The sequence below is a fragment of the Pteropus medius genome, unplaced genomic scaffold (genome assembly GCF_902729225.1).
Source record: "Pteropus medius unplaced genomic scaffold, Ma_sr-lr_union100, whole genome shotgun sequence".
In the NCBI taxonomy this organism is placed as follows: domain Eukaryota; kingdom Metazoa; phylum Chordata; class Mammalia; order Chiroptera; family Pteropodidae; genus Pteropus; species Pteropus medius.
Genome location: NW_024340696.1, coordinates 34,638,282 through 34,658,126, shown reverse-complemented (window position 1 = coordinate 34,658,126; position 19,845 = coordinate 34,638,282). Strand labels below are relative to the sequence as shown.

The 19,845-nt window shown below is 38.0% G+C and overlaps 1 protein-coding gene and 1 long non-coding RNA gene across 4 annotated transcripts in view; one reads left to right on the top strand and one right to left on the bottom strand.

Moving 5' to 3' along the window:
• Positions 1-4,095, bottom strand: part of LOC120609177 (uncharacterized) — a 56,357-nt gene extending 52,262 nt beyond the window's left edge. The window contains exon 1 of the long non-coding RNA XR_005654691.1: positions 4,026-4,095. This is a non-coding gene — a long non-coding RNA (uncharacterized LOC120609177). The remainder of the gene's footprint in view (positions 1-4,025) is intronic.
• A 10,311-nt stretch (positions 4,096-14,406) lies between these two features.
• Positions 14,407-19,845, top strand: part of MAN1A1 (mannosidase alpha class 1A member 1) — a 140,347-nt gene continuing 134,908 nt past the window's right edge. Inside the window, exons 1-2 of one of the 3 annotated variants that reach the window (XM_039871427.1) lie at positions 14,407-14,629; positions 14,887-15,744. In XM_039871427.1, coding sequence (XP_039727361.1) covers positions 15,133-15,744 — 612 coding nt within the window. In that variant the 5' untranslated portion in view covers positions 14,407-14,629; positions 14,887-15,132. Of the gene's footprint in view, positions 15,745-19,845 lie in introns of all 3 variants that reach the window. The other 2 variants (XM_039871408.1, XM_039871418.1) reach the window with 2 other exon arrangements.

Genomic DNA, 19,845 nt, shown 5'->3' with positions numbered 1-19,845 from the left:
TACAATCATCTTTATTTTAAAATGAAATTCCTCTCTAGTGCAGAGCAGTGATGACTGCATTACCGGGTGCACAGGACTTTGTATTACTGAGCTTTCCAGGTTCTCTTTCCTTCTCTTCTCCCTCTTCTACTGTTTCTCCTACCTTCTTCCTCCTCCTTTTCCTCCTTCTATTCTTCTTTGATTAGTGTTTCCTTTCCATTGCAAATGGTCTAAGGTTTTTTGTTTTGGGGTTCTTTTTGCCTCATTGTATCTGACTGTGACTAGAACTCTTCTCCTTCTAACTGCTGCTTTTTATATGCTTTAGATTTCAGTAGGAGAGAAGGAGAGGAATGATGTCAAAATTTCCATACTTCTGGGATCAGTTCCAGAGTATTCCAACCCTGGGAGAGGGCTCCAGGAGCTTTTCTACCTAAGAGGCTATTTAACTATGAGTAAGTTGCATAAGCTTTAGCATTTTGGTCTTTTTATTTCCACCTTGGCTGTGCAGAGATCTCTTTATTCCCTGACTTCCAGTCATGATCCAAATGTCAAAAAGTAAAATACATAGAGAAGAACATCTTAGAAGAGCATGGTGTTGATGGTATGAAGGCTATTTTTTCGAGAATTAGGAGAAGCAGTCTGACAAATCAAGTAAAACAATTTGATTGGAAAAGGCCAATTCCCTCTCAGATAATAAAATTGCCAAATCAGTTTTTATTTTTCATAGATGAATCTGGAAGTGTGATTTAATGAAAAAGAACACTGGACTTGGTTCAAACTAAAGACCTGTCATGTATTAGCTGTGTGAACTTAAATAAGTGATTTCTCTACACTAATTTTTAGTTTTTCAACTACCTATATAACAATGTTTCTATGAAGATCAAAGAAAGTAATTTATTTTTTGAAGTGGCTTATAAACTATAAAAGTTTTAAAAGTGAATGGACTATCTAGCCAAAAATCATCTGTCATGGACAAAGTGTCTGTCCACCAAGTTTTCTGTAACCGGAGACTCCATATCCTCCATGGCAGTTTCCTCCAGCTTTATGATGCTACAAAGTAACCAGAACACTGTTTTTGAAATAGTAATCAACACAAATGATGTTAAAATGCAAAGTTAAATGCACAGTCAGATTTAGAAGGCTGGATATTTGATAGAAATATTGCATTTCCAACAAGCTTCCAGACAATGCAGATGCAACTCACCTGGAAGCAGTTTTGCAAAAATCCTCAGCCTCACCCAGATCTACAGAATCGGAATCCACATTTGACTAGATGACTGGGAGTCACATGCACTTCAACATTTGAGAAACATGTTCATAGCCTATAGTAGTGATTCTCAAATTTAAAAGTGCAAATTTTCAAACCCTACTCCACCCCGACCTGCTGAGGCTTCAAAAAATATGAGGAACAGATTATTAGAAATTGAAAGAAAGGTTATCCTTCTTATTAAGTGGCAAAGGACTTGGATGAATTGTTCTAGTATTTCATGGAAAGTAGAACTTCTGAGCAATAAAATTGGATATAAGCAGAGAAGATTTTTATTAAAGATGCAGTTTGGGTCCTCCTTCTCACTTTTATAAAATAATAAGAGATGAGAGATGAATTAAAGAAATAATTTTTTAAGTATAGGGGAACCAGAACTTGGAGATTTGAAACATTCTAAGTTCCTCCATATTAAGAGAGAGGAAGAGAGAGAGAGCAAGAGAGAGAAGGAAGGAAGGAAGGAAGGAAGGAAGAAGGAAGGAAGGAAGGAATAGAAGGAAGGAAGGAAGGAAGAAGGAAGAAGGAAGGAAAAGAAGGAAGGGAAGGAAGGAAGGAAAGAAGGAAAGAAAAGAGAAAAGAAAAGAAAGAAAAGAAAAAGAAAGAAAAGAGAAAGCTTGCTCTGAAGAGAATACTAGCCATGTGGTTGAACAACTAATTGATAAAGGGATCATGGGTGTGACTTGGATTTAATCAGCTATCTCAGCAGAAGCCAGGAATAGGGATGGGATTACATATACCAGCAGATACTCCCTATTTAAACCAAAGGGGCAGAGAAATTGAAACAATAAAGGAAGGCTGTCAGACTTCATGGATTCTACAGGAGGGGATCGCAGAGCTACTTGGCTGCAAACATGCTTTGTCTTTTAAGAAAAGGGAAGAATGACCCCCGCCAAAGGAATTTCAAAGATCATCTGTGGCTTCATCGAGCCAGATGGCTTCTGCCTGGTAGAACCTACAGGACCCCTGCCTAGGATCTTGAAGGCAGGGCATCAAAGCAATGAGGATTATTCTTAAACTTTAAAATCTAATGGAATTTGCCTTCTTAGATTTCGAATTTGCTTGGGATCCATTGTCCCCTCTTTCTTCCCTATTTTTTCCTTTTAGAATGAGACTATCTATCCTATTCCTGTCCCACCATTGTATTTGGAAGCACATAACTTGTCTGGTTTCACAGGTTTACAGCTGGAAAGGAGTTTTGCCTCAGAATGAATTATACCTTGAGTCTCACCCGTATCTGACTTAAATAATATTTAGATGAGACTTTAGGTTTCAGTCTTTAAACTTGATCTGGAATGTGTTAAGATTTGGAGGCTTTGGAGCTGGAATAAATATGTTCTGCATGCAATACGGACATCAATTTTGGGATGCAGGGGGCAGAATACCATAGACTGAATTGTGTTAGTCTAAATTCATCTGTCAAAGCCCTAACCTCCAATGTAACTGTATTTGAAGACAGGATCTTTAGGAGGTAACTAAGGTTAAATGAGGTTACAAGGGTGGCATGGTCTTATAAGAAGAGGAAGAGATCCAACCTCCTCCCTTACTTCCTGCCTATGCACCAAGGAAAAGCCATGCGAGAACACAGTAATAACTCAGCTGTGTTAAAACCAGGAAGAGAGCTCTCACCAGGAAACAAATTAGCCAGCGTCCTGACCTTGGACTTCCTATCCTCCAGAACTGTGAGAAATAAATGTCTGTGTTTAAAGCACCTAGTCTGCAGTATTTTGTTATGGCAGCCTCAGCAGACAAGACAGACAGCAATCATGAAGAAAGAATATGTGACAGAAGATGTGAAGGATGAACAGGAGTTAACTGTGAAGGGAATAGGGGAAGAGGATCGTTGTAGAGAGAGGGAACAGCAATGCTGAGGTCTGGAAGTAGGAAGCAGTAAGGCAAGTTCCCAGTGACTAAAATAGAGAGGATTTAACTGGATAGTAGAGCAGTGTGTAACATGATCAAATTTTATATTTAGAAAAAATCTGGATTAGAAGAGAGGAAAAGTACATATAATCCAGATGAGATATAATGGTGGCTTGGACTAGGGTATTGATGTTGATAGTGGTAGGACTGAAAAGAAGTGGATAGACTCTAGGAATATTTAAGAGAAAAAAATCAATAAAATTTAGTGATGGATTAGATGTGGGTTGAAAGAAAGAGATTGTCAATGATGTACCCTGGGCTTTTGGCTTGTTTAACTTGATAAATAATGGTGCCATTCACTGAGACAGGAGATATTAGAAGAGAACAAGGATTGTGGAGGAAAGAGCATTAGCATTTTAATTCTGTGTCTATTAGGATAACATGTGCAAGATATAAATGAACTCTGACTAGTGCAAGAAAATCGAGAAGTGCTATCAGAAGTTCACCAAACCAAAGAATGCTAAAGCACAAGGTCTGGAAACCAGGCAGAAATCAAAGTAGATCTAGAAGTCTAAGAATAAGGGGCATAAGGAGTGTCTTTCAACACAAATCATCATCTCTGATACTGCAAGAATCATGGCTCTGTACTAGCAAAGATGAATCTTTATCCTATCTTCATTTGTATATTCCATATTCAAATTTACAATCCAAGGTAGCAGTGTTTATTTTAGCTAGGTCATATGCCCAAGTCTTGTCTTTCAAGAGTAGGGAAAGAAAGGAACTGATACCTTCAATGACAATGTAGGAGGTGGGGCACTTTTCCTCTTCGAGACTGTATTTACTAAGAAATGGCCCAAATAGGAACATGATTCAATGGTCAACAGTTAGAAATAAAATGAAAACTGTATACTACAGTCCATACCTTTGGCAGACCAACATTCACTTATATCCTTCTTTGCAAAATTACACTTCCCAAAAAGATTGTTCCTTCTAAAAAAAAAAAAAAAATTATCATCTTTGGTCACCTGAACTCAAGTGCTCAATAGAGGTAAAGATTTAAGGGACACCAGTGAAAGATTCAACCAATTCAGTGACCACTGTAATAAGATGGAAGTCTCTGTGCACAAATATGTATTTTGTGTTTGAAATAGAAAAGATGAAGGAGTTCTCAACAGTTGGCTGCTATTGCCTCTGTAAAGAAAGGCATCTGCTGAGTATGAAAGTGCTAGAGCTGGGTTTCTCAACCGTGGCATTGTTTTCTGTTAGACCAGATAATTCTATATTGTGTGTTTTGTAGGACTGTCCTGTGCATTGTAGGATCATGAACAGCACACCTGGCCTTTACCTACTAGATGTCAGTAGCAATCCCCTCCACTTGTTTCCTGCAAGTGTGATAATCAAAGCTGTCTTCAGATATTGCCAAATGTCCCCAAAGTGCTGGGATGAAAGGAAGAGCAAAATTGCCCCTGGTTGAGAATTACTGGGCTAGAAAGAATGGAAGGAAATGGAGAAGACCTGAAATTGTTGTGTAGGGTGGGAATGGAAATTGACCAAATAGACACAGGAGGCTTGCCGGGCAATGCTAAGGCCCATTGGAGGTTGGATATGAGTGCTGGTGGAATCAATCTGCCACTGTGTAATTTTTCTACCAAGGCATGGCTGTCAGGGCACAAACACTGAAAAAGTGGATGTTTGCATTCCCCCAAATTTGAAGTTTTGCCAGAGAAATGTGGCAAGAAGACATGGGGACAAATAGTTTAGGATACTGGCAAAACATGTATTGACATTATGAACCACAGAATCTAAGCAGGTTAAGGGTTAGAGAACAGTGAAAAAAAATCTCTCATTTTGAAGGAGAATGTTAATATAACTTTAGGAGCTAGAAATAAAGCTTTGATCAAAACATCTTTCACACACACACACACACACACACACAGATTTATTTCAAAAATAGTTTACATCATCACCTCTTCATGTACTAAATGAAGGAAATGAGCTTAGATAGAAAATAATATGGATTTCATTTATTTTGTATCCTAATTTCAACACATTGTTTCCATCATGTTCCATTTTTCATGAGCTAGGTCTGAAAACTGCTGCAATTTTACCTTGGTATTTCAGATTTCAAAGTCTCTTACTTTGCTACAGGTAATACATAAACAGTGAAACACCTAAGAAATAACAAAGGACTCTGTTTTTATTTAAAGACTAGTGACTAAAATGTCTCATAAGGCTATTGTAGGGCAGTTCCCAGAATTAAACCTTTGTGTTTGAGAAAGACCAGTAACACTGAAGAGAAAGATTAACAACAAAATCTGTTTTGTGAGGTGGAAAGAACTGATGAGCCAGTTTCTTCTAACTGTACATAGCACATGAGGATTGAGGCAAACAAAACAAATAAACTGAACATTTTAAATTGAACTAAAAACATGCAAACAAAGGGAAAGCGAACCATAATCAAAATTAAAGAGTAGCTACATTTTTTACTCAACCAAACAGGGTTTGTATAGTTTGACTCTAATAGGCATATTAAAAAAAAAAAAAAAAAAGAGCCAAACACTAAGAAAAGTCCTCTTGGCCTAGTGCAGATAATTCTCTCTACATGTCAAATTTCTATGGTTTGAAAAAAGAAATTGTATCTAAATGTTTAGATGTTTTACATTTATGGGTTTAAAAGTTTTTATCTTCATGTGTATTTTTTTTTTAATGACAAGATATAAAAGTTTATTTAATGTGATTATTTCAATGTGGTGGGAATAGTTGGTATCTTTTTTCTTAATGTTTTTTTTATTTCCCAATATTTTATAAAACTATATCTCTGTAGTGAAAAAAAAAGTTACCACATCTTAATGGTTTGGCATCAAGAGAGAGTAGAGAACTAAATGGTCAGAAGAAACAGAAAACTGTAGTAATTAGAAAGAGGAAATCAGTGATAAAAACTTTTATTTCCCATTTGTTATCATGTTTAAACATGAGAAAGTTTAGAGCTTTAACAAAAGCATTACACATCCCCATCTACCTTCAAGGTTATTTAGAAAAGGGAGATATTAATCACTACAAATAAAATTTTTAAAGGTGAGGCAGGGCAGAACGAAGGAAACCTAGAAACGATGTTTATTTGAAGACAGTGAAAGAGAGCACACTATGCTGCTTTGTAAGGTATGTACAATTCTTACAGTGTTGTAAGAATTTGAAGTTATTTTCTTTTGTTAGTTCACATCTCCTAAACTTTCTATAATAAATGTGTATTAAATTTATGATAAGATTATAAAAGTACAAAAGTGCAAAAGGTAAAAAATCAATTGAAAAGGGAAAAATGTAAATTTAATAGAGGTATGAATACTATATGAAAGCAGAAAAGTGCACAATTTCTCAGGATGTCCTATTTTTTTATTACCTTTTGAAGGCACACAGAATAATGGTTTCTGTTTTGGTAAGATTAACTGAACATAAAAGAGTGATATAGGTTCTGGTACACATTTGATAATATGTCCTATTAAATATTCATCATTTCTTTAAAAAAATACAATAGTAAATTTTTCAAAATATTTCTACTTTTGAGTTAAAGATCTTGAAAGAAGATAGATATGTAGATAGACAGAAAGAAAGAAAACATACAAATTTACCCTTTTGGTCTTATCAACGATTATTAGATTGGAATTCTGATGCTAGGTTCTCTAAATGCATAATAATAATAATTAAATATTAATAAATAATATTCTGCCAATAATTAATATTATTAATTGTTGAACTAATACTTTATAGTTGTAGACTATTCTCTGATATACATATGACATCTAATTTTATCTTCACAACAACCCTTTCAATTAGGAGTCCCCCTTATTTTACAGAAGGAGAAAGTGAGGCTGAGTGTTAAAATAATCCACAAAAATCAGAGCTTGTTTTAAAAATAGGTCATCTGGTACAAATTGGCAGTTACAAAATAGTCACAAGGATGTAAAGTACAGCATAGGGAATATAGCCAATAATAACTATGTATGGTGCCAGGCAGGTACTAGATTAATTGGGTGGATCACTTTGTAAATTGCATAAATGTTTAACCACTATGCTGTATAACTGAATTTAATATAATATTGAATGTCAACTGTAATTGAAAAATAAATAAAAATTAAAAATAAACAAAAATAAAAAGAAATAAAAATAAATCATCTGATCCCTAATCTAGCTGTCTTGCCCCTGCATCATTTTGCTTAGTTTAAGCTGCCTACTCTGAGTAAGTTAATGTCTCTTGGAAATATTTTGGTCACTATGGTGCTGTGAGGTACAGTTAATTTAATAGTAATTTCCACACATCAAAAAATATGAATGATATTACTTGTCTACATCTCAATAGGAAAGAGTGTAGGCTGTAGAAATGATTCATAACTTAAAAACATTCCTCTGGTTTGACTACCCAATAAAAACATGTATTTCTCAAGCTGAGAAATTGTAGCATTTTCTTCTGTGTTCTTGAAAATGTTTCTTGACTTTATACTCTCTACTTCCTACTTTTCAAACTTAAATATTTAATAATTCTACTAAGTGTAATATCAATTTCTTCTTATTTTTATCTTTTCTTTTGCTTAAGGTAATCCATGGTTCTTGAGAAAAATTCTTATAAACCAGTTATGAAAGGAAAATTATTTTTGTAATAGCTTTATTCAAGTATAATTCACATACCATAAAAACCACACATTTAGAGTGTATAATTCAATAGTTTTTAGTATATTCATAGTCATGCAACTATCATCACAACCAATTTTAGAACATTTTCATCACTCCCAAAAAGAAACCTTGTATCCTTTAGTGGTGACCCTCCATTCTCTCAGGACTCCAGATGAAAACAATCACTAATATACTTTCTGTCCCTATAGATTTACCTATTCAAGACATTTCTGTAAATGGAGCCATACCATATGTGGTCTTGTGTGGCTGGCATCTTTAAGTGAACATAAAGTTTTCAAGGTTCAACTATGTTATATGTAGTATGTGTCAGTATTTTGTCTTTATTTTTTCTGAACCTTATTCCATTGTATGGTTATACCACATCTTATGGGTTGATGGACATTTATGTTGTTTTCTCTTTTGGTTATTATGAATAACACTGTCATGAGCAGTCATGTACAGATTTTTATGTACAGAGATATTTTCATTTCTCTTGACGTATACCTAAGACTGGAATTGCTGGGTCATATGGTAACTCTATATTTACCCTTTTAAGAACTGCCAGACTCCTTTCCAAAGCAGCTATACTGTTTTACATTCCCACCAGCAGTTTATGTTAATTTAAAACTTTTTTCAAGGAGAGGGAAATGATGGAACTACATGTACTTTAAAAAAATGTACTTAATGGCACATTATATATATAGCCTATTAGTTAATTGAAAAGTTTCACAAATTGACATTTCCTAACTTTCTTCTTATAGTGATTTATTCTACCCTATGAACACCTATGGAACAAAAGAAATTAGCTCTAGGATCACTTAAGTAAACTAAATTCTTTATGATGGCTACTTAGTTTTAAGAATATAAAAATTAATTTATTGATAGAGATATATATGGATTTTAATATGAAGAATGTAAAATGGATGGGACTTTTTGGCACTTGATAGTTTAATTTCTTGTAGGTTACTGTTCAAGATATGATAGCATCATAATAGTAAAAGGCATTTTACCTGTTTAATATTTGAGAGAAACTGGAGAACTCAATGATGTCGGTGGATATTCATGACTGTTTAGAATCTAAGAGCCAGATTAAATATCTCAAACTCAACATATTTTAAGCCCAGTAATCTATATAAATCCTATATGAGACCCTGCCAGTTCCAGACCATTCAGTCTAATAGATATATGGTCACTGGTTGAAATTCTTCCCTTTTCTTTTCCTATGTTAACTTTGGTATGTCCCTCTCATTCCCACAGTCCAGACCAGCATTAATTATATCAAACAAAGAGACTACATTCATACATTCAGTAGACACTTGTTCAAGTGCTATCTTCAATACAGACCTGCTTTTAGCTTAGATCCTAAGTGAATCTATATATAGCAGGAGAATGTTCCATGTGAACTTGAAAAATAAGTTCCGTGGACAAAGAATCACAAGTGAATTCCTATCCATTCATAGAGACCCAGGGCCAAAACAAGTTCTGTCCTGAAGGACAATATGAAAGACTTAACATGTACGCAAACAGCACATGTATTCTGCAATGAAATTGGGAAGCCAAGTGCTGCCGTGTCATAGTTGTTGGTAGTTTCTCCAAAATAAGAACAGGCACATGTGGTTTCATTTCCCTTTATTCATGAAAAATTTTCAATTGGGCAGAATAACGTATCATAATTTTTCTTTTTCTGAGTTTGGTTGGTTTTTCTGGAAATGCATATGATCTTTAGTGGGACAGAGAATGGAGAGAAAAATTATTTAAGAAAAAATTCTTTTGAAAATGTATCTAATTAATTAAAAGCTAAGGAAAATTTTTGTATCTTTCTCTGGCTATAGAAAGAAACTTTTTCCTTTAGTTTCCACTCAGTTGAAATAGTATATTCTCCTCAAGTTATAAAATTCAAACATTTTATACACAAGGGCTCCTAAAGGTCATTGTTGGCATTCTCTGCTCAGCCCTTCTGTCCTGAATCTGTGGTTTCCTGTTTCTTCAAGCACTGATTAGCAATATCATTCTTCTCACTCTGAGACTTTGACATCATTCATTTTCTCAAGGCTTTAGGAACTATAAAGTTTGGTTCATAGGTAAACTTTTTGTTTCTATTTATACAAAGAATGGAGAAACATTATAGTACCCTTCCCCTACTAAGCCTAAGGTTGTCCTTTCGCCCCACTCCTCCAGTGCATATTATTTAAATAGAGGATGGAAGCTGAAAAGTGACCACTATGTGAAGAACCACATAACCCCAAATTTCTTCCCTGCCACCCCTTTCTGGTTTTTCCTTATAAGAATCCTACAGACACTATTCTTTCACCCCTCCTGACATTCTCTTTTTAGGAGAGGGGAGAAATTGAATTAAATTTCTTGAATGCCTATTGTGCCAGACACTTAAATTATATCATTTAATTTGAAGTAACAATGTTACAAATGAAGAATGAGAGATACAGGAGATAGGTGACTTATGACCCATGGTCACACAGCCAAGGACATGTATGTCCTCTATAATAAATTATTCTCTCATTCAAACCCTTGCTCAGTTACCTCTGGTAAAATCTCTCTCTGTGCTTATTTCTTTCAGACCCTTTGTTAATTAAATCAAGACCAAAAAAGAAAAACGCACACACACACACACACAAAACACCATAAAGGTACTACTACTAATACATTTGAAATCAAAAGAAAGCTATACTTGGTGAGGGAAAACCGTACATAAGTAGTTCCATAAACTTTTCTGACCTTGAAAGTTGGTTTAGAATCTTTCTGAAACAATCATTATATCTCCTCTTCTTCCAAATAAATCTGTTTGTCCTCGGGCTCCATCATTCAAGATAAATAAAACACTTTCTAATTTAATGCTACTTTGATTACTAGCATTGCAACAGTATTTTTTTCCAACATTTTATTCTTCCCTAGGGTCTTAGATCTTTGTAGAACAGACTAGCAACTCAAAGCACCATTTACAACTTTGTTTCTATGGAGAGAAAGGCTATGAAAGTTTCCAAAGAGCCAATGCACAAATACTTTGTGGGACACACTGTTGTCATGTCTGAGACTACTAATATTTATAAAATGAGTGTTCAAAACAAAAACAGATCTTTCAACAGGAGCATTCAGGGAGAGATGGGGCTCCTGGATTCAGCCTCCTACCTACCCCACCCCACCCCATCCCAACACACACATACACACAAAGTTGATTGGAGTTCTATAAAAATAATCTAGTACTCAGGCAGTTCAAAGTAAATTGAGGAGGAGGAGAAAAATAGAGATATTACTATAGCCCCTTATATGACCATAAATATTATTGATAATTTATTATAAGATTTTAGTTAATTCCCATCTTAATTAAGCTCATGTAAAATTCATAGTTGTCCATTGAAGTACGGAAATTTCAAGATTAAAGTTCACAACGAATTATTATTTGCATATTACATTTTTTAAAAAATAAAAGCAAAAACCTATTCTGACCTGGAATTTGAAGACAATTAGAAAATTATCTATAGGTGTAGGAAGATTTTATCAGAAGTCTTACTTGTTGGAAAATTTCAGTAGTTAATTATTACACATCTATTAAAGTCATTTCTTTTAGATTACTTTTTATCTTTAAGACAAAGAACACAAATTCTCGAAAGGATTCTTCCATAAACTGCTACCAAGAACTTTCTAGAAACTTCCTACTAAAAAATATTTTTATACCTTAATTTCTGAGAACTTATAACTTTGTAAAAATATTCATTCACCACAGTTTTTATAAAAATATTGTCACTTTTCCCTTTGTAACATTGTTTATAATTGTTATATTTAATTTTAGGCATGTTAATGTAAAAGTTAAATCTGCCCTTTGTTAAATGTAATTTTAAAAATAGAGAAATCCAAGCAGCCAAATAAATTGAGAATTTCTTTGTACTTTGGGTGGATATCTCTAACCAAAACCAGATTTTTTAAAAAATTACTTGATTCTAAAGATGTTATCTTGAAACTCAAAAATTTACAAATTATCAAAGAGAGAGAGAGACAGATAAGCATTGGGAAAGGAAAAAGTAAGAATTAAGTTTGCAAGCAAACTAGCAAAGGGTATAAGGGAGTCATACTTCAGGACTGACTAGCAAAATAAGAAAACATAGCAAGTATTTAAAGAGAAAAAACACACACAAAATTACGAAGGTTGCTAAATTTACATTGCTATTAATAATGAGAAAACAGAAACTTTATCAAAATCATGGTATTCACAAAGATCATGACATATCTTCGAGGAGATATGATGGGGAGTCTGGATTTATAGGACATAGTCAAGGTTTTATTATTTGGGAACCAGTCAGCTTTATTTTTGCTTTATCTTGGGAAACAAGGTAGTTTTTCAACTGTAGAATGCTAAATGCTCACAGTATTGAAATCAAGGCAAAGTGCCTGGTTTTGCTTTTACAAAATGCATATTTTTACTTAATGATCATTCTGTCCTCGTCCCTTACTGTGAATATCAAGGGCTTTGCATGGTTATTTTAAAGGGTTTTTACATGGTTAATTTAGTTGACATATCTGTTAAAATACCTTCTCTCTGAATTTTTTTTAAGCTTGCACTAGCCCAAATACGAGCACTCCCACCTATTTCTCATACTCCATAATACAGACTGGCAGCCTTTAATATGTATCCCATAATCAACCACCAATGCTAATTTCTTGTTTAACAAATTATTAAAGCCAAGCCTCACTCATAATAAATCTCTGTTTTATAAGAAATGCCGGTAATAAGAAAGTAATCTTAAAATAAGTTTCATAAAAGTAAACAGAAATAAATAGAGCAGTCACTTTGAAATATTTAAACACAATATAGATAAATCAAATTTAAAATTTTTAGAGGAAAAAATTATCTTTAAGTCCAAATGCTAAATTTTGAATGTTTCCACTGTAGAGGATAGGTTAAATGTCCAAACTGCCTTGGTATCAAAATTAAAGGGTGCCAGAAGTACAGTTAGGTTTATAACCTTTCATCAAATCTACTTTTGACATACACTCAAAGTTTGAATCAAAGTTTCTGAATATTTTTGTGGCTATAAGAAATAATTCTATTCTTAAAGCATAACAGTTAAAACAATTAATCATTCTGAAAAAGAAGATCACAGAGATTGGCTTATAGGATAATTAACCCTAATCATTATCTGTTACTAATCTACCCATGTGGTAACTCAGTTTTAAGGATTTTGTTGGAAACAATATTATTTCACAGCGATTCAAACTTTTCGGCTTATTAACAACTTTGAAACTAAAATTACCATTCAGTTATTTTACAAAATGATTATTTTATTTTTCGGTCCTTCTAAACTTTGTTACCCTGCTTGGGTATGCTGCACTCTTCTGGGCATAGAATTTCACGGCAGTTATCAAAAATAACCAAGTCATAATGTCGACTTTATCAAACAATATTTTTCCATCAACAGAAACTTTAGATGTATGACTCATCTCACATAAAACAAATGTACAACAAATAATGATGGTTACAATGAATACTTGAATAAAAACTGTAATAAGGATTTATGATTTACTTTTATATTTTTTCATACAGTCTAACGCCTGAAAACAACTATTGTGGGCATCTTCCTAAAAAGGGCCGGCTGTTTCCTTTGTTTTAAGACAACAAGCAGAAACAGAGCTAAAATCATGTTTCCTAAGAAGGATGAGGGATAGGATAAGGCTGCTACAAACTAGCTTTCAGAAATGGGAAGTTAGTCAACTTTTTCCTGATAACTCTTTATTTGCAGAGCAACAGGGGAATTACGAACACATTTTGGAAAATAATACTGTCTTGAAAACAATTTCTGTTGGACCAAGTTCTTACTTCCATAGAAGTAATCAAATCCAAGACTTAATTTCAACACCGTGTTCAAATTTATTACTTGCAGCTCTGGCAACATGAAACTGTCTTCTTTAAATGGAAAATGTGACCAACTTCTATGAAGTAAATGAATTTTGTAAGTGGGTGTGGGTGGGGGAGACACACACTTTTTTTTTTTTTTTTTTTTAAGTGGGAGAGGATGCACACGAAGACGTCTAAGCAACCACAAAACTAAGACTTAGGATGTTAGACCAGGGAGCTCAAAAGCTCACCGGATCACATCTCCTCTTCTAGGGACTTTTGGTTTAACTGATAGGGGGCATCGGCGGGGGGAAAGAAGGTAATTCTTGAAAAGACGTGCTTCCTAACGATCCAGCGTCCGGTAATTCTCCTGGAGACCCCGCCCTTCCCGGGACCCCCTCGGGACTGGGCACAAGTCCAGAAGGCGACAGAGGGGTTCCGCGTCAGCTCAGGCGCCTCCTCAGCAACTCGAGAACCACCACCCCCCGGGACCCGGGACAGAGGCCAGCGCAGGATAAAGGCCCCGACCCCGAGCGCTGCACATCGCCTCTCGTCGGAGGCCTCCGCCGCTCCCGCCCGCCTAGCGCCTCCAGGACCCGCGACCTTGCCGCCCCCGGCGGGGCTCCGCGGAGGCTGCGCTTCCCGTAAACTCCCCGCCCGGCGCGGCCTCCTCCCCGCCTCGGCTCCGCCCCCGAGGTGCCCTGAGCGGCGCGTGATTGGCCCGGCCATGCCATCACTCTCCGGACGCGTTACCGCCCCCGTTTCCGACCGCCCAGAGACCCGCAGCGGTATTAGTGCTCGCGGGGCCGCGGAGGAGGGCATCGTGCTACCCTGCTCGCTCCAGCTCGCCCGCGGGTCGGCGCGCTCGTCCAGCAAAGCGGCGCCCAGGGCTGCGGAGCTGCCGGGCTGCACACTCACCGCCGCCTGGGAAGCGGAGACAGCTAGTCTAGCTCCGAGATGGGGAGAGGGCGAAGTTGACGAGCCCCCTACCCACACCGCGCCCCTCCAGCCCCCAGGTGCGCCGCCCTCTCCAGGAGGTGCCCGCACGCGGCCCTGCTCCAGGTGTGCGCGGGACACCCCGCCCCCTGGGACCCGGAAACTTCACCCCAAGTCCAAAGAGCGGACTCCGAGGGCGGTGCCGGGAGCCGGACTCCCGACTCCGCGCAGGGAGAGCTGTCCTGGCGGCTCTCGCGGCGGTCAGAGGGAGTCGACCCGCTGGAAACTTTGTCACCATCATTGTAAATACTGCGTTTTACTGTTTCCCTCCCCGCAGGGTCTGCATCCTGCTGCCTGTCGCGCGTGCTTGTTTGCCAAAGGAGCCACCCCAGGAAGAAGACCCAGAGGGGAGTTTTTCCCCAAGGGGATACCTGCAGCCCAGACGAGGGGTTTGGGCGGCCTGGATGCGCAGGACCCAGACCCGCAGCCGCTGACGCCGGTCGGCGGCGAAGTTTGGCTGCTGAGCGGCGCGGCGCAGGGCCACTGGACAGCGGGCAGCCAGGCGGCCGCGGCGGCGGGCGCGATGCCGGTGGGGGGCCTGTTGCCGCTTTTCAGCAGCCCCGTGGGGGGTGGCCTGGGCGGGGGTCTCGGCGGCGGCAGCGGCGGCGGTGGCAGGAAGGGGTCGGGCCCCGCCGCCTTCCGCCTGACGGAGAAGTTCGTGCTGCTGCTGGTGTTCAGCGCCTTCATCACGCTTTGCTTCGGGGCGATCTTCTTCCTGCCCGACTCCTCCAAGCTGCTCAGCGGGGTCCTGTTCCACTCCAGCCCCGCCCTGCAGTCGGCCGCCGACCACAAGCCCGGGCCCGGGGGACACGCTGAGGACGCGGCGGAAGGGCGAGCTGGGCGCGGCGAGGAGGGTGCGCCCGGGGACCCCGCGGCCGCCCTGGAGGACAATTTGGCCAGGATCCGCGAAAACCACGAGCGGGCTCTCAGGGAAGCCAAAGAGACACTGCAGAAACTGCCCGAGGAGATCCAAAGAGACATCCTGCTGGAGAAGGAAAAGGTGGCCCAGGACCAGCTGCGTGACAAGGCGGTGTTCAGGAGGCTGCCCCCAGTGGCTTTCGTGCCCCCCGTCGGGGCGGTTGGCCGGGAGCCGGCGGACGCAGCCATCCGAGAGAAGAGGGCAAAGATTAAAGAGGTGAGTGCACTGTGCTGGAGATCCCTTCCGACCCTCATGGAGGTTTTCCACCTCCACCAGGTGCAGTGTCAAAGGCTCTTTTTTTCAGTACTATAGTAGATGTAGCCGATTACCACCTGAGATCGAATCCCCATTGCTTCTAACTTGCATGTTGGGTGAGCATAAGCCATGCGAGGTAGGTATTAAACACATGGGCAGGTGGTGTGCAAACCTCTTTCGCTCACTGATCCACGGTTAATAGTCCCTGAGAACAGTGACAGTTGAAGGTCCCAAACAGCCCCCAATAAGACTTGAACATGGCTTTGAAATGAAGCTTGAATGTAAACACAAAGCATCAATCACTCGATAAAAAGATTCTAACAGTAAGCCAGCACACCCCAGTGTTCAGTCATGTGGCCCCATTCTGCCAAGTGGCATCCTGTATGTACTTAAAGACTATGAAGGTGGTACTTGAGAACTTGCTATCGTGGGAGCACACTTTATTTTTTAAAAAAATGAAAAATTGAAAAAGCTAGCCTACTGCCTCTTGCATTTCTCCTGTAGTAGGGGGGACTAAAAAAGTATTTCATGTGATGCAACAGGTTTGCCTCCTCAGCAGTACAATGATAAACTTCATCTAGGATAAACATGGACTTTGATTAGTCATAATGTCTTTTTCATAATTTTCAGTTAGAACTTGTAACATGATTAGTTCATGACTAGCTTAAAGCTGAAGAGGACCTTAAAATAATATCGGACTGTCCTTTTAAATATGAAAGTTGAAGGGCCCAGAGCCCCAGAACCAGTTAGTAACCGAGTCGGGACTTGAAGCCCTGACTCCTTCCCAGTCACCTGTCACCAGGCTCTCTGTGGACATGCCTCCTTTCACAGCTATTCTCGTGTGTGAAATTATGCCAGCAACAATCCAAGAGCTGTAGAAACCATATTAAAAACATTTCATCCCACATCTTGATTCAGATTTCTAAAATACATTATGAATGGAAGTAATGTTTTTGTCATTTTTAAAAATTTCAGAGTTTCTATGAAATAAATTTTGTGTTTTGACATTGGGTAGATAATCAGAAGAAGCTTCCTGATTCCCCTTCAGGCAGTGAACAGAATTTTGAGGTGGTGAAGTGGTATTTAGTTTGAGTGGCTACAGAATGGAGATCATTGATTGTCATAGAATTTGTGACTTTACTCTAAGACCTGGTACATTTGATTAAGCTGTAATAAGCAAATTAAAGCAGATTTGGGTCCCTGTCAGTTGACCCTAGGTAGAATGCCTTCGTCCCTCCTGTGCAGAGACCTTTCTTCCACAGCCCATCAGCAGTTCTGCTTTGAAACCCTTTCTCAAGCATAGAAGCCTCCCAGACTTGGGAGAATGGATTTTACTCTCCTTGACAACTTCTGTCTAGCTGTTTCCCTTCATGAAATTCTGTCAGGGCTACCAAACCAGGGAGGTGGAAAAAACTCTACTTCTCACCAACCATCTCCCCCACTCTTCATCTCCCAGCCTCCTTAAAAATATCCAACCAAAACCCATAGGTAAATTAGCCCCAAGTCTATATCTGCTTATATTTCCCTTAAGCTTGAAGCAGTGTAATTCACACATCTCATGCCTCTAAATTCCTATGAGCTGCCAGTTAGTGCAGCTCACTGTTGTCTAAGGAAATTATTTAAAATATTAAAGATGCATGGATGTTAAAAAGCTTTTGGTACTGACCAATAGCAATTAAAAGTGCATTTAGAGCAGAAGTAGTGGAACAGTAGCAGTCAATTCAGGGCAGCATATCGACAGTATGCACATCTTTCCTTATTAGATCCATGTTATCTGTGTCTCTAAAGCAAAAAATCTTAATTAATCATGTAAAGGAAATTTATGTAGCTTTCTGTGTCTGTGTGATGCTAATATCTTAGCACCTAAATTTTTGAAATTGCCCAGTCTTGCATAAAGTGATAGAACTAAAAGTGTTCTTTAAAATTCCATGTTGTCATGAGAACCAATCCCCTTCCCCCCCCCCTCCAAAAAAAAGCCAGCATAATTAGCTTCAGCATTTATTCAAAGGCTAACAGGAAGAAATGGATTATGGCAGATGTGCTCCTTTGTAAACCAAAAGAAGAAAAGGTAACTGATGCTGTTCTAAAACTGGGCTGTAAATGTTCTGTTTTAGAGAGGAAAGAGCGGTTGCCCATATCAACAGGGCACTGGACTTGACACATTTAGATTCAGTTTCAAGTACCACCATAGGCTCCTCGTCATGAACCAATGGATCTTTGCCTCAATTTTGATCTTTATTGTTCCTATATTTTCTAGTTTTCTTTATATACTTAGGTTCTCTATCACACGTGAACATACTTATAGTACTACAGTTAAAATTTAGAAGATACAGGCAAACCTAATATGTTGCAAGCTTGAACTATAATTTCTGAGCCAAACTTTTATTTTGTAAATTTGTTTAAAGACAGCCAATACTGTTTTTATACTGCCAACACAGTTCTGTTACTGGTGCTATGGTAAATTTTTAACCAACTTGGGCCTAGAGGAAACAGTCTATAATTTCAAATAGGATATTGCCTAGCCCCTTCAAACACACACAAAAATCATTACCTGCTTTTCAGTACATTTTTGATGGATGGTAAATCTTGGTGTGAAACTTAAAATTGAAATTAAGACACACACAAATCCAATGAAAACTTTGTAAATAAAGTAAGTGTAGAATTTTCTTGAACTTTATAATACATATATAGTGTTAGAATGATGAAGCACAGAAATTAAAATAGTACCATGGAATTTTTAGAAAAACCGTCCATTTCCCAATGTACCCCAACCCTTTTTTAAAATTAAAAAGTTTTGTTTTTGTTATTGTTGTTGTTGTTGTTGTTTTAGCCTACACAAAGAACCCACATTGTCTTTTATGATTAGAGCCCTAATCTTTTTTTTTTTTTTTCATTTTCTGGAATTATGGGAGTCTCTGAGTGATAGGAGCTGAAGACAGTCAAATTGTCAGAGGGGACTCCTCCCTTCTCAGGCTAGAGATCTCACCAACCGAAATGGGATGGAGGTAGGGGTCTGACAGACAGCTTTGGGACTGGTCAGCTGTGGAGTCACTGTTGGCTTCTCTAGGTTTTTCAAAACAGGCTTTAGTTTTTAATTCCAGACCTATTTATATAATCATTAGTTTAAAGAAATGTTTCATATTAATGGCTAATAGTTAAAATATATTTTTAGGCCATACACCAGCCTTAGGTTGTTCTTGAGTCTATAATTTATGTTAACTATTGACAAGTAACCCTTTTATTAAAGATCGGATGTAAGAATAATCTACTTTGACAGATTAAAATGTTTGTATTTTGAAACTTCCCAGTTTATCCATATGGGTAGTTCTGATGTGGAAAATAATATTTGCAAAATAATAAAAGCCACAATTTGAAAACTGGACTCCGAAGGAGCTTAGATACCCTTGGGTGGTTTACCTTCCCTGTTCTGCTCACCCTGCTCTGAAACACTCTGCTTGAACGTGGGCAAATGCAAGATTTCCCCACTCTGACCGTCCCCAGAACAGGTGGGTTGCAGATTGTTTGTAAAGGTTTCTCTCTTTAAGTAGATGAATAAATTAAGATTTCAACAGTGTAAGTACTGGAGTAGATGCTGACTACTGAACATTAATATATGAAAGCAAGAAAAGATTATTGCTATGTAATCAATTATATTCAGCTTAATTTTTTGTAAGTTACTGATAAATTGTCTGAGAGAAATATTGTCTTTCTCTTATCAGGTAATTTAAGAATCATATAAAGGAGCTGTATTTAGAACTTACAACCTAGTTAAGGATATGAAAAGAGATTAAAAAATGCGTTTTTGAGTCAATGCATCTGTATTTCTTAGGTTAGCTAATAAACTAAACCATCTTGAGAAATTTATCCTAGTATTTCATGTGTGTAAAAAAGTGCCTTTTATAGATTCGAATTTGTTGGAATTCAGTGGAGAACTAACATATTTGTATTAAATTATTTCATGATTTATGGTAGTACAAATTCTTTATTAGAGAGAGTTTAAATTATGTGTCTCAAGGTCAGTGTGAGTGATGAGGGCTTAAGTATACAGGCATACCTCAGAGG